This window comes from Pseudophryne corroboree, chromosome 3 (assembly GCF_028390025.1).
Source record: "Pseudophryne corroboree isolate aPseCor3 chromosome 3, aPseCor3.hap2, whole genome shotgun sequence".
In the NCBI taxonomy this organism is placed as follows: domain Eukaryota; kingdom Metazoa; phylum Chordata; class Amphibia; order Anura; family Myobatrachidae; genus Pseudophryne; species Pseudophryne corroboree.
The window spans coordinates 31,661,305-31,674,858 of NC_086446.1; the positions used below are offsets into that span (position 1 = coordinate 31,661,305).

The 13,554-nt window shown below is 48.5% G+C and overlaps 1 protein-coding gene across 1 annotated transcript in view; it reads left to right on the forward strand.

Moving 5' to 3' along the window:
- LOC135057106 (uncharacterized) overlaps nt 1-13,554 on the forward strand; it is a 100,510-nt gene that overhangs the window by 56,065 nt on the left and 30,891 nt on the right. The window contains exons 7-9 of the mRNA XM_063963007.1: nt 6,702-6,891; nt 10,645-10,774; nt 12,109-12,211. Of these exons, the coding sequence (XP_063819077.1) occupies nt 6,702-6,891; nt 10,645-10,774; nt 12,109-12,211 (423 nt within the window). The remainder of the gene's footprint in view (nt 1-6,701; nt 6,892-10,644; nt 10,775-12,108; nt 12,212-13,554) is intronic.

The following is a 13,554-nucleotide window of genomic DNA, read 5'->3' on the forward strand; positions in this document are numbered from 1 at the left end:
GATATTACCTACATCCCATTAGATCACAACTCTTCACATGTAATATGTATTCATCATTCCCATTTTGTTACATTTATCAATTTCTTTATGGGGTTTTTTCCTAATAAGATTTCTCCTGCAGGGTCCACAGATTATCCACAAGATATACATTGGGATATGAGGTAGCACCAACGATCAAAAGCTTTCAGACTCCCAGAATGCAATGGGCCAATCCCCTATATCCCCGCCTCCTGGCTCAGGCAATTCCGTATTTTTGTTGGTGCAGTAGGAGCCAGACCACGGTCTTTGGGCTGCTGATTTTGGCAGCCATAAGCTTGCTATTTAATATATTTTTAACAGCCGCACTGTTTTCAGGAAGGAGACGAACAGTCGCTGACGCAGGTGCTCCAGTGCTTGGCTCCAGGGATTAGTGCAAGGTCGCGATCCCTGGGGTTGATGTCAGCAGTGGGGAGTAAGACGCTCCCCTGGTAACCCCTCCCCCCAGTTCATGACCAGTTTCCTGCCATGAACTGAATTCCCGCTTCCGTCTGAGACGCTCTATCTAAAGGACCCAGTCGCAGCATAGGAAGCTGTGTAACTGGTGCGTCGGTGTTCACTTGGGCGTCTGTGTTCATTGTAGGTTCACAGGGCTATTGTGTACACTATTAGCATCTGGATCCACTCAGTGTTTACTAACGTATTGATCGATCCTGGAAGCGGGGTGAAGTATTCCTGTATCCCACTCTACTGAGCCAGGTGATATAGCACTAAGGGGGTAATTCAGAGTTGATCGCAGCAGCAAATTTGTTAGCAGTTGGGCAAATATATACATTTGCAGAGAGAGTTAGATTTGAGTGGGTTATTTTGTTTCTGTGCAGGGTAAATACTGGCTGCTTTATTTCTCTGACGTCCTAGTGGATGCTGGGAACTCCGTAAGGACCATGGGGAATAGACGGGCTCCGAAGGAGACTGGGCACTCTAAAAGAAAGAGTAGGTACTATCTGGTGTGCACTGGCTCCTCCCTCTATGCCCCTCCTCCAGACCTCAGTTAGAATCTGTGCCCGGCCAGAGCTGGGTGCTCCTAGTGGGCTCTCCTGAGCTTGCTAGAAAGAAAGTATTTGTTAGGTTTTTTATTTTCAGTGAGATCTGCTGGCAACAGATTCACTGCTACGTGGGATTGAGGGGAGAGAAGCATCCCTACCTGCTTGCAGCTAGCTTGTGCTTCTTAGGCTACTGGACACCATTAGCTCCAGAGGGTTCGAACACAGGGCCTGACCTCGATCGTCCGTTCCCGGAGCCGCGCCGCCGTCCCCCTTGCAGAGCCAGAAGACAGAAGAGAAGCGAGGGGGGGGGGGGGGCGCCGCGCCCTGGGCAGCAATTACAATACCTTTTGGCAAAAATACGCATGATACAGTCTCATAACTGTATATGTGTAAAAAACCCCGCCATTAAAGTACATAAAACGCGGGACAGAAGCCCGCCGCTGAGGGGGCGGGGCCTTCTTCCTCAGCACACCAGCGCCATTTTCCCTTCACAGCTCCGCTGGAAGCAGCTCCCCAGGCTCTCCCCTGCAGTATCCTGATACAAGAAGGGTAAAAAGAGAGGGGGGGGGGCACATAAATTTAGGCGCAAATAAGATATATTAAGCAGCTATTGGGAAAAATCACTCATTATAGTGTAAATCCCTGTGTTATATAGCATTGTGGTGTGTGCTGGCATACTCTCTCTCTGTCTCCCCAAAGGATTTTGTGGGGTCCTGTCCTCAGTCAGAGCATTCCCTGTGTGTGTGCGGTGTGTCGGTACGGCTGTGTCGACATGTTTGATGAGGACGGTTACGTGGAGACGGAGCAAGGGCAGATAAGTGTGATGTCGCCCCCGACAGGGCCGACACCTGATTGGATGGGTATGTGGAAGGTTTTAACCGACAGTGTCAACTCCTTACATAAAAGGTTCGTTGACGCAGCAGCCTTGGGACAGCCGGGGTCTCAGCCCGCGCCTGCCCAGGCGACTCTGAAGCCGTCAGGGGCTCATAAACGCCCGCTAGCTCAGATGGTGGACACAGATGTCGACACGGAGTCTGACTCCAGTGTAGATGAGGATGAGACAAATGTACAGTCTACAAAGGCCATCCGATGCATGATTACTGCAATGAAAGATGTATTGCACATTTCTGACGTTAACCCGGTTACCAAAAAGGGTATTATGTTTGGGGAGAAAAAGCAGCCAGTGACTTTTCCCCCATCTGATGAATTAAATGAGTTGTGTGAAGAAGCGTGGAGTTCCCCTGATAAGAAACTAGTAATTTCTAAGAGGTTACTGATGGCATACCCTTTCCCGCCAACGGATAGGTTACGTTGGGAAACATCCCCTAGGGTGGACAAGGCGCTCACACGCTTATCTAAAAAGGTGGCACTGCCGTCTCAGGATACGGCCGCCCTAAAGGAGCCTGCGGATAGAAAGCAGGAAGCTATCCTGAAGTCTGTGTATACTCACTCTGGTACTCTGAGACCTGCTATTGCTTCAGCCTGGATGTGTAGTGCTGCAGCAGCATGGACTGATACCCTGTCAGACAACATTGATTCCCTCGACAGGGATACTATTTTGCTAACCCTAGAACATATAAAAGATGTCGTCTTGTATATGCGGGATGCACAGAGGGACATTTGCCTGCTGGCATCTAGAATTAATGCAATGTCCATTTCTGCCAGGAGAGTATTATGGACTCGGCAGTGGACAGGTGATGCTGATTCTAAAAAACACATGGAGGTTTTGCCTTATAAGGGTGAGGAGTTGTTTGGGGACGGTCTCTCGGACCTCGTATCCACAGCAACAGCTGGGAAGTCGACTTTTTTTTACCTCAGGTTCCCTCACAGCCTAAGAAAGCACCGTATTATCAAATGGTCCTTTCGGCCTCAGAAAGGCAAGCGAGTCAGAGGCGCATCCTTTCTGGCCAGAGGCCAGAGGAAAGAAGCTGAAGGTAGAGGAAAGAAGCTGCACCAGGCAGCCAGTTCCCAGGAACAAAAATCCTCCCCTGCTTCCACTGAGTCCACCGCATGACGTTGGGGCTCCACAGGCGGAGCCAGGTGCGGTGGGGGCGCGTCTCCGAAACTTCAGCAACCAGTGGGTTCGCTCACAAGTGGATCTCTGGCCTGTACAAATTGTATCTCAGGGATACAAGCTGGAGTTCGAGGTGACTCCTCCTCGCCGTTACCTCAAGTCAGCCTTGCCAGCTGCTCCCAGGGAAAGGGAGGTAGTACTGGAGGCAATTCACAAGCTGTATCCTCCAGCAGGTGATAATCAATGGTCCCCCTCCTTCAACAGGGAAGGGGTTACTATTCCACAATGTTTGTGGTACCGAAACCGGACAGTTCGGTGAGACCCATTCTGAATTTAAAATCCTTGAACACTTATATAAAGAAGTTCAAGTTCAAAATGAAATCGCTCAGGGCGGTTATTGCAAGCCTGGAAGAGGGGGATTTTAGGATGTCGCTGGACATCAAGGATGCTTACTTGCATGTCCCCATTTACCCACCTCACCAGGAGTACCTCAGGTTTGTGGTACAGGACTGTCATTACCAATTCCAAACGTTGCCATTTGGTCTCTCCACGGCACCGAGAATATTTACCAAGGTAATGGCCGAAATGATGATACTTCTTCGGAAGAAGAGAGTTATAATTATCCCGTACTTAGACGATCTCCTTATAAAGGCGAGGTCCAGAGAGCAGTTGTTGGTCAGCGTTGCACTCTCTCAGGAAGTGTTGCAACAGCACGGCTGGATTCTGAATATCCCAAAGTCGCAGCTGATTCCTACGACGCGTCTGCCTTTCCTGGGCATGATTCTGGACACAGAACAGAAGAAGGTGTTTCTCCCGGTGGAGAAGGCCCAGGAATTGTCATCTATGGTCAGGGACCTCCTGAAACCAAAACAGGTGTCGGTGCATCACTGCACGCGAGTCCTGGGAAAGATGGTGGCTTCTTACGAAGCAATTCCCTTCGGCAGGTTCCATGCAAGGAACTTTCATTGGGATCTGTTGGACAAATGGTCCGGATCGCATCTTCAGATGCATCGGTTGATCACCCTGTCCCCGAGGGCCAGGGTGTCTCTGCTGTGGTGGCTGCAGAGTGCTCATCTTCTCAAGGGCCGCAGGTTCGGCATACAGGACTGGGTCCTGGTGACCACGGATGCAAGCCTCCGAGGATGGGGGACAGTCACTCAGGGAAGAAACTTCCAGGGACAGTGGTCAAGTCTGGAGACTTCACTACACATAAATGTACTGGAACTAAGGGCCATTTACAACGCCCTGAGTCAAGCAGAGCCCCTGCTTCAAAACCAGATATTATGGCGTCCCGCCTCAACAAAAAGCTAAAAAAATATTGCGCCAGGTCAGGGGACCCTCAGGCGATAGCTGTGGACGCACTAGTGACACCGTGGGTGTACCAGTCGGTTTATGTGTTCCCTCCTCTTCCTCTCATACCCAAGGTACTGAGGATAGTAAGAAAGAGAGGAGTAAGAACTATACTCATCGTTCCGGAATGGCCAAGAAGAACTTGGTACCCAGAACTACAAGAAATTATCTCAGAGGACCCATGGCCTCTGCCTCTCAGACAGGACCTGTTGCAGCAGGGGCCCTGTCTGTTCCAAGACTTACCGCGGCTGCGTTTGACGGCATGGCGGTTGAACGCCGGATCCTAACGGAAAAGGGCATTCCGGATGAAGTGATTCCTACGCTGATAAAAGCTAGGAAGGATGACAGCAAAGCATTATCACCGCATATGGCGGAAATATGTTGCTTGGTGTGAGGCCAGGAAGGCCCCAACAGAGGAATTCCAGCTGGGTCGATTTCTGCACTTCCTACAGTCAGGGGTGACTATGGACCTAAAATTGGGGTCCATAATGGTCCAGATTTCGGCCCTATCTGTTTTCTTTCAAAAAGAATTGGCTTCACTGCCTAAAGTTCAGACGTTTGTTAAGGGAGTGCTGCATATTCAGCCCCCTTTTGTGCCTCCGGTGGCACCTTGGGATCTTAACGTTGTGTTGGATTTCCTGAAATCCCACTGGTTTGAGCCACTTAAGACCGTGGAGCTTAAGTATCTCACGTGGAAGGTGGTCATGCAGTTGGCCTTAGCTTCAGCTAGGCGTGTGTCAGAATTGGCGGCTTTGTCATGTAAAAGCCCATATCTGATCTTCCATATGGACAGGGCAGAATTGAGGACTCGTCCCCAATTTCTCCCAAAGGTGGTATCAGCGTTTCATTTGAACCAACCTATTGTGGTGCCTGCGGCTACTCGGGACTTGGAGGACTCCAAGTTGCTGGACCTAGTCCGGTCTTTGAAAATTTATGTTTCCAGGATGGCTGGAGTCAGGAAAACTGACTCGCTATTTATCCTGCATGCACCCAACAAGCTGGGTGCTCCTGCTTCAAAGCAGACTATTGCTTGCTGGATCTGTAGCATGATTCAGCTGGCACATTCTGCGGCTGGACTGCCGCATCCTAAATCAGTAAAAGCCCATTCCACGAGGAAGGTGGGCTCTTCTTGGGCGGCTGTCCGAGGGGTCTCGGCTTTACAGCTTTGCTGAGCTGCTACTTGGTCGGGTTCAAACACATTTGCTAAATTATACAAGTTTGATACCCTGGCTGAGGAGGACCTTGAGTTTGCTCATTCGGTGCTGCAGAATCATCCGCACTCTCCCGCCCGTTTAGGAGCTTTGGTATAATCCCCATGGTCCTTACGGAGTTCCCAGCATCCACTAGGACGTCAGAGAAAATAAGAATTTACTCATCAGTAATTCTATTTCTCGTAGTCCGTAGTGGATGCTGGGCGCCCGTCCCAAGTGCGGACTCTCTGCAATACATGTATATAGTTATTGCCCTAAGTCTCTACCTACCATTAAGTACGAGTAGTTGGATAAGTGCCTGATGCATATGAGTTTGTAAACTATTGCTGCTGTTTTTCGCTGTGCGACTGAATACGTTTAAAGTCCTATATAAGGTAATGCAGTAATAAGTTTCTCCTACATACTTGAAATGTATCTGTAGTTGAATATGTGCTCATATTGCTTATTATACTAATGTATAACTTGTGACTGATTGCTAGTGTGATTGCTGACTTTATTATCTCTGTCAGTTTCTGTGTATATAACGATCCTCAATGCTGGTGCAAGGCAGGGAGGGATCGAATTGTAAGTCACTTAAACAAGTTTTAAAGTGTTCTCAGTCACAAATTGTGTAGTTAACACTGTACAGGTGTGTGATTTGTTTATCGTGTCTTAGAGCGGCAAGGGTCAGGAGGATACACTCTCAACAGAAGCACCAACACTTATTTCATGTTCGTCTTGCAAAGCTGGGTTAACCTCTCAGGATCTGGTTCAAAATGGATTATGTGCAAACTGTTTTAGCTTTCACCAAAGCCTCCTGAATAATCCAAGACAGGAACAGGTTCAAGTTAAACCCCATGGGCTTCTTTGGCACAGACATTATCCAATATAGCTGAGCGGATAATGTCAGCTCCTATATCAGGGATAGGTTACCCTGTTAACCCTTACATGCAACATTACCCTCGGGTTTATCCAGTCCAGGAATCTGCAACTTTTCAACAAAAACAGGCTCAAAGGCCTGTGGAAAGTAAATCACAGACATGAAACAACATCTGCACAGTCTACACATTTCAGATGAGACTCTTCGGAGGATGAGGATTCCTCGCATTCTGGGTCTGCATACAGAGATGAGGATGAAGGTCCCAGCTCTGTGGATATACTTCAGCTAATTAGTGCTATGAAAGTCATTCTATCCTTAGAGAAGGCAGCAGAGCCTTTGTTAAAATTTAAGGCACCTGTGTTTAAATGTCCCAAAACAGACAGGACTGAATTTCCGGGGTCAGAACAGCTGACGGAGAATATGCAAGAGGCTTGGGTAACACCCAGTAAGAAGTTTAGAATTCCCCAAAAAATGGAATTCCCATTATCCTCTTCCGCTGGGGACTGTTTAAAAAGGGAGGTGGCTCACAAAGTACATATGCATGTCATTCAATTAGTGTGAAAATCTACATTGCGGGGGTGTGGCTTGGATCGGTATGGAGTAGCTGCTTGCAGCCTAGCTCTCCACAAATATCCTGCTTTTCCATCCTTTTACCCTGACCTGCAGTTCCTGGGACCGACCTTGCTGCTGTCTGATGGTGTGCTGAGCCCGCTGGTGTTGGAGCGGCATCTGTTACCTGCATTCCGCCCCGCTGATGGCTGATTCTGTGACTCGCTTGGTCCCTAGACGCTGCGCCCGCCGTCGCTGGAGGTCCTGGGATGGCACGAGGTAGCACTTCCGGCGGCGGCTCCTCTCTGACCCTCCGGCTGGAGGGTCATAGTGGCGGGAGCTCCGGTCCGCAGGAAGACGAACGGAGACACTCGCCTGTGCCAGGCTGCGGTAATTCCGGACGCCCGAGTGCGGAGGTAAAAGCCCGTGAAGCCGCCATTTTACACCCGCTGCATTGGAACTTCACACAGAGGTGCCATAGAGTTGTGTGGGCTGTGGATGGGGCTGCCACTCTTTCCTACCTGGGTTTGTGTGGCACGTAACGAGGCTCTGGTGAGGCAATAACACTGCTGAATCTACTATGGGGAGAGCGCTGCTGTAGACGTGTACCCCTGCATGTATATATACCTCTCTGCTCTTCTCACTCACTGCAGCTTAGATGTTGGGCAGGTCAGAGCTATACTTGCATGCTCATAGTGACCGCGAGACTAGCCTGTTACTTTATCATATTCAGCTGGCCAGCTCCTTTGTGCTTACCCTCCAGTATTTGGACACTTTTTTGCTGTAATATTTTTAGGGTCTAAAACCCCACGTCTGATGATGCAATGGTGAAGGGGGGCCAGAATGCGGCCGCCGCTGCGAAACTGGGGTAGTTCGCCAGGCCATCTCAGGCATCTCATTCAGCAAGGCAGGGAGACACCGATCCGACCTCGCCTGCAGCTGAGGATGATATCTCCGACCCGCCTGAGCCAATGCATTCTACCCAGCAAATACTCCAGACAATTTCTGCATCTGAACAGAGGGTCACTGACAGGGCCGGCTCCAGGCATGTTCGACTTGAGCGCCCGTGCAGGGCGCGACCCTTAAAGGGCGCCGCATACTGGCGCCACCATGTTGGAACCTGGAGCCGGCCCTGTCCTATGCTAAAGTGATCTGTGTGCGCTGTTCGGCTCCGGCATCTGATGTAAGACACCAATGCCGAACAGCGCGCACAGATCACTTTAGCTATGTATCGCCTACAGCAGCACTCCCCCTCCCTCATCGCCGGCACAGCAGGTACTCTGGGGGCATATGTGGCACTGTGGGGGGGCATTAATGTATCTGGCACTGTGGGGGCACATCTGGCACTGTGGGGTCATTTATCTATCTGGCGCTGTGGGGGCATATCTGGCACTATGGGGTCATTTATCTATCTGGCACTGTGGGGGCATTAATGTATCTGGCACTGTGGGAGCATTAATGTATCTGGCACTGTGGGGGGCATTAATGTATCTGACACTGTGGGGGGCATTAATGTATCTGGCACTGTGGGGGCATTAATGTATCTGGCACTGTGGGGGGCATTAATGTATCTGGCACTGTGGGGGCATACCAGGCACTGGGGGCATTAATGTATCTGGCACTGTGGGGGCATTAATGTATCTGGCACTGTGGGGGCATATCTGGCACTGTGGGGGGCATTAATGTATCTGGCACTGGGCATATATCTATCTGGCACTGTGGGGGCATATCCGGCACTGGGGGCATTTAATAAATCTGGCACTGTGGGGGCATATCTGGCACTGTGTGGGCATTTATGTATCTGGCACTGCTGGGGGCATGTCATGTGTAGCTGGCACTGCTGGGGGCATGTCATGTGTAGCTGGCACTGCTGGGGGGCAGGTCATGTGCATCTGGTACTGCTGGGGGGAGGTCATGTGCATCTGGCACTGATAGAGGGGCATGTCATGCGCATCTGGCACTGCTGGGGGGCATGTCATGTGTAGCTGGCACTGCTGGGGGGCATATCTTGTCTACCTGGCACTTCTGGGGTGCATATTATGTGTAGCTGGCATGGCTGGGGGCATATCATGTAGTGTTCCTGTGTCTCAGTGCAATACCTGGTGCAATGTGTCACAGTGCTCTACCTGGCGCAAAGTGTATGATGTGCTCTGCCTGGCGCAAAGTGTATAACGTTCTCTGCCTGGCACAAAGTGTATAATGTGCTCTACCAGTCGCAGTGTGTATAGGAGGTTCTACCTGGTGCAATGTGTATCAGCTGCACCTCTGTGTTGTGTAATGCGAAATGCCACCATTATTTGGCACCACGAAGCAACGGCGTTAAATTTTGCAGCGCGTTCACCGGGGGGGGGAGGGCACCAAGCATTACGGTATGTACAGAATTGTGCCCTTCTAACTTAAAAATGTGCCCTCCAGAATGCAAAATGTGCCCTCCCGGTGATCAGCACCCTGCCCTAAAATAAATCCTAGAGTGAACACTATCATATGTAGCTGGGGGGCATGTCATGTGTAGCTGGCACTGCTGTGGGGCATGTCATGTATAGCTGGCACTGCTGGGGGGCATGTCATGTGTAGCTGGCACTGCTGGGGGGCATATGTGTAGCTGGCACTGCTGGAGGTCATGTTGTGTAGCTGGCACAGCTGGGGGCATGTCATGTGTAGCTGGCACGGCTGCGGGGCATGTCATGTGTAGCTGGCACGGCTGCGGGGCATGTCATGTGTAGCTGGCACGGCTGCAGGGCATGTCATGTGTAGCTGGCACGGCTGCGGGGCATGTCATGTGTAGCTGGCATTGCTGTGGCGCATGTTATGTCAATCTGGCACTGCTGGGGGGTATATCATGTCTATCTGACACTGCACTACTTTAGACATTGTGTGTAAGGAACACTACTGTGGCTGTTATGTTTAAGGCTGCTAATTGTGTGCGTAGAGGGGGTGTAAAAATATATTTATAGTCTGCTTATATGAAGTTGTGAGGCCACGCCCACTTCCCCAGGAGGCCACGCCCACTTTTCCAGGAGCAAATATATTACAAATCGACTTCATATAGTTACCACCCTGTAGAAATTTTAAGTATGTTTTTAGTATGTATTCACTGCAAAGAAAATCGTGCAGGAATGTGTGTGTAGATATGGTATCCCTAAAATGATTGAAAGTGATAGGGGTACCCATTTTACAGGTGAAGTCTTTCAGGTCATGTGCAAACTGATGGGTATTAATAGTAAGCTGCATACTCCATACTGGCCACAGGCCAGTGCGAAGGTGGAGAGAATGAATACCACTATTAAGAACAAGATGAGCAAAGTGATGGCTGAAACTGGACTGTTGTGGCCAGAAGCACTGCCACTAGTGTTGTACAGCATCAGAACCACTTCCAGGTCACCGCTTAACCTATCACCCTTCAAAGTTATTTTTGGACAACAACCCCACGTAATGATAGACCCCCAGGATGATTTGAAGTGCAATAATGAAATGACTGTGCAATATTTGGTTAGGATGAGCCAGCAACTGAGAAACCAGCAAAGGAATCTAAAACTGGCGATTCCTGACCTACCAAACAGTAATTTTCATGACATTGAACCTGGGGATTGATCATATGATGGTTTGAAATTTTCTATGCTCAGGTTGCCTCATTGACAGGTGGGAAGGACCGTATCAAGTTTGTTGACCAGCACGACAGCACTGAAGGTTGCCGAGAAAGAGACGTTGGTCCACTCGTCCCACTGCAAGAAGGTGGCTGACAAGGAGAAAACTCGTGACAAAGAGAAAGGTGAAGAAAACCTCGTATCACTAGAGAATCTATTCCAGGAAAGATGAGAGGCAGGACTGTTGGACGGCGCCAGAGCGTGGTGAACAGAAAAATCAAGGACGGTTGTCGTAACATTTTTCCTTTTTCTCCTCCGAATCACCCCCCCACACACACACTGCATTTTTTCTTTTATCTCCCTTCCAAAGTTTTATTCTCCTTAACGAAATGGATCCACACCAAGGGACTGTGTTCCAGCTTTTTCTGGTGACTCTGTTTTTGATCAGGATAATTTGTTTTTGTGAGGGCCCCGACGTTGAGCAAGCATCTGGAATGGGGTCTGATGTAAAGTATGGATTCGTATGACCCAAGGATCAGCCCATCACTTTGGTCAAAGCTGGTATCAGTAAGAGATCTGGTAGTCACAGAGCTCGGAGGCAATGTGAGGGGTTATTGTCTGATGAATACTGCACATGTAGGTACTGCGATAACATAGTCGAAGATGGGTGCATCCAGAGATGTCAGTCAAACAATAATATCAACATGGGCAGACATCCTTTGAGTAATATCCACTCATTAGTGGGTACGGTCTTAAACCAAACGGAATGATGGGTGTGCTCGCAAGTACCTCAAGGACAGAGTAAATCGGGATTAGTGCCATACCCCTTAACAGTGAGGTACTTGAATTACAGGGGGAAGACCGGTGGACAGGAAATTTAATATATCTAGGCCCCCTAGTTTGAAGCTCCACCAGTACCACGTCGATAGGTCACTGCTGTGTTTTAACGTGTCCAATTTCCGGAAGCCAGGAAATTGGGAAGTGACATGGAACTATCAGACAATGACGTTCTCACATAGAGCTGATAAAGTACCTATCAATTCCGAACTTGTACGTAGGATAGCCACAAGTGAGAAGTACTACCGGTACAGGTATACACGTGGGATCAAAACCATGTGGATTGGAAAAGTTACATAGGGATATTGTGCCCACATCATCCAGCCCGATACTTGTACTGAACAAATGGGAGAACTGGGGACCGGTTTCTTCATAAGAAAAATTTGTGATATGATCTTGTTGCATTTTGTCCCCTATGTTCTTCCAGATGATGCCTACTTCATATGTGGAAGGAAAGCGTACAAGTGGCTTACTCCGAGCTCTGAAGGGTTGTGTTACATTAGCAGAGTACTACCAGAGGTCATGACCATAGCACACGACAAAATGAAAGATATTCACCGCAACGCTCAGACTCCTTATACTCATACACATTATGAACACATTGTCAAGAGATACCTTATAGATAGGACAGAGGTCGCAGCCTCCGATTTGATCCATGTATACGTATACGTATATTACAAAGAGTACAGAAGACCCAACGGAGATCATCGATCAAAAGATGGACGAGATCTTGCAGGTGAAGTGGGAGTTCAGAAGGAAGCACAACCTTACCTTAACAGCTGTGGGTAATGAATTTATCGGCTGGTCCTTATGGTTGAACCCACTCAAATGGTTCTCTTGGTTAGGAGAGTGGGCACAGAGTGTAATTGCAAGTGTGGGAAAGTTTCTCCTCTGTATCCTGGGTGTCGTCATAATTATCGGTTTGATATTCAGATGTGTTCGAATTTTGACGTGGTGCAGACATAAGACAAGTCTAAGGAGCGAGGGCGTTGTAACAGCGACAGACTTGATATATGACCCAACCGTAGAAACAGTGTTGTGATAAGGAATGCAAATGAATTTCATTACCTGTTTCTTTCACCATTTTTCTATTTTCCCCTCTACCCACACTTCCAACCGGAAAAGACTTCAGTGTACCCAGATATATGTGAATTTATTTTTATAGGTCTTACCCTCATCTCTGCAATCTTCAGTTAATAAAACACATAGTCGATAAACGTTATCCACACATAATAGCATACACATACATTCCCCCACATGTATCATCAGATAAATGTGCTCCCCATTTGTTGTAATAAGAAGCTGGACAAGGTGAGGGCTAATGGCCCTTGCCTAGAAAGAGCTCGGTAATGTTTGTTTGCCCATGTACAGACTCTTAATACAGGATGAAAAGGATTAAATGTATACTTCGCAGTACCTCGAAGCTTACTTAGAACATATACGGCACAATGATACATCCCCCTCAGACATTTACTCATACATACACGCTTTTTCCTATCCCACTAGGCTATATATTTCCCACCTACAACTCTTCCCCTGTTACCCGAACGTTGTACATATTGTAAATGTAATATTTTCAGTGTTACTAGTTAGGTGTGGCAGTTATAGTTTACTGCCAAAGGGTGGACTGTCGAAGTGGAAAATATTATGCCCACATGCATCAAGTACAAACACTACACAGAGTGACCTCCATGCGGGTGCTTGTGCTGCCGTGCGTGCGCATGCCCACACACTGCGTACATTGGCTCACGAAGCCCTGCGTATTACCGCGTGGTATGAGTAAATACGGTAGCATACGCATTCGCATGGAAAAGACATAACTGACATTTCATTCACCCAGTGCATAATTTACACAGTCGACACACACCACACCAGCAAGTTACATTTACTTTAGAAATGGAACAATAGAGATTTTCAACTTTACAGGATGCGAGGGGACAGAAATAGGTCAGAACATAGTGTTTGGTATCCACATGTACAGTAATTCAAGGGCAATATTCCGATTGCGGTTTGCAGATAATCGCATGCTCCTGCGCATAGTTATGCGCAGGAATACAATATTCATATCTCACTGTAATTACTGTACTCCTGATATTCGACGGGAACCCAGTGGAAGACATCTACAAGT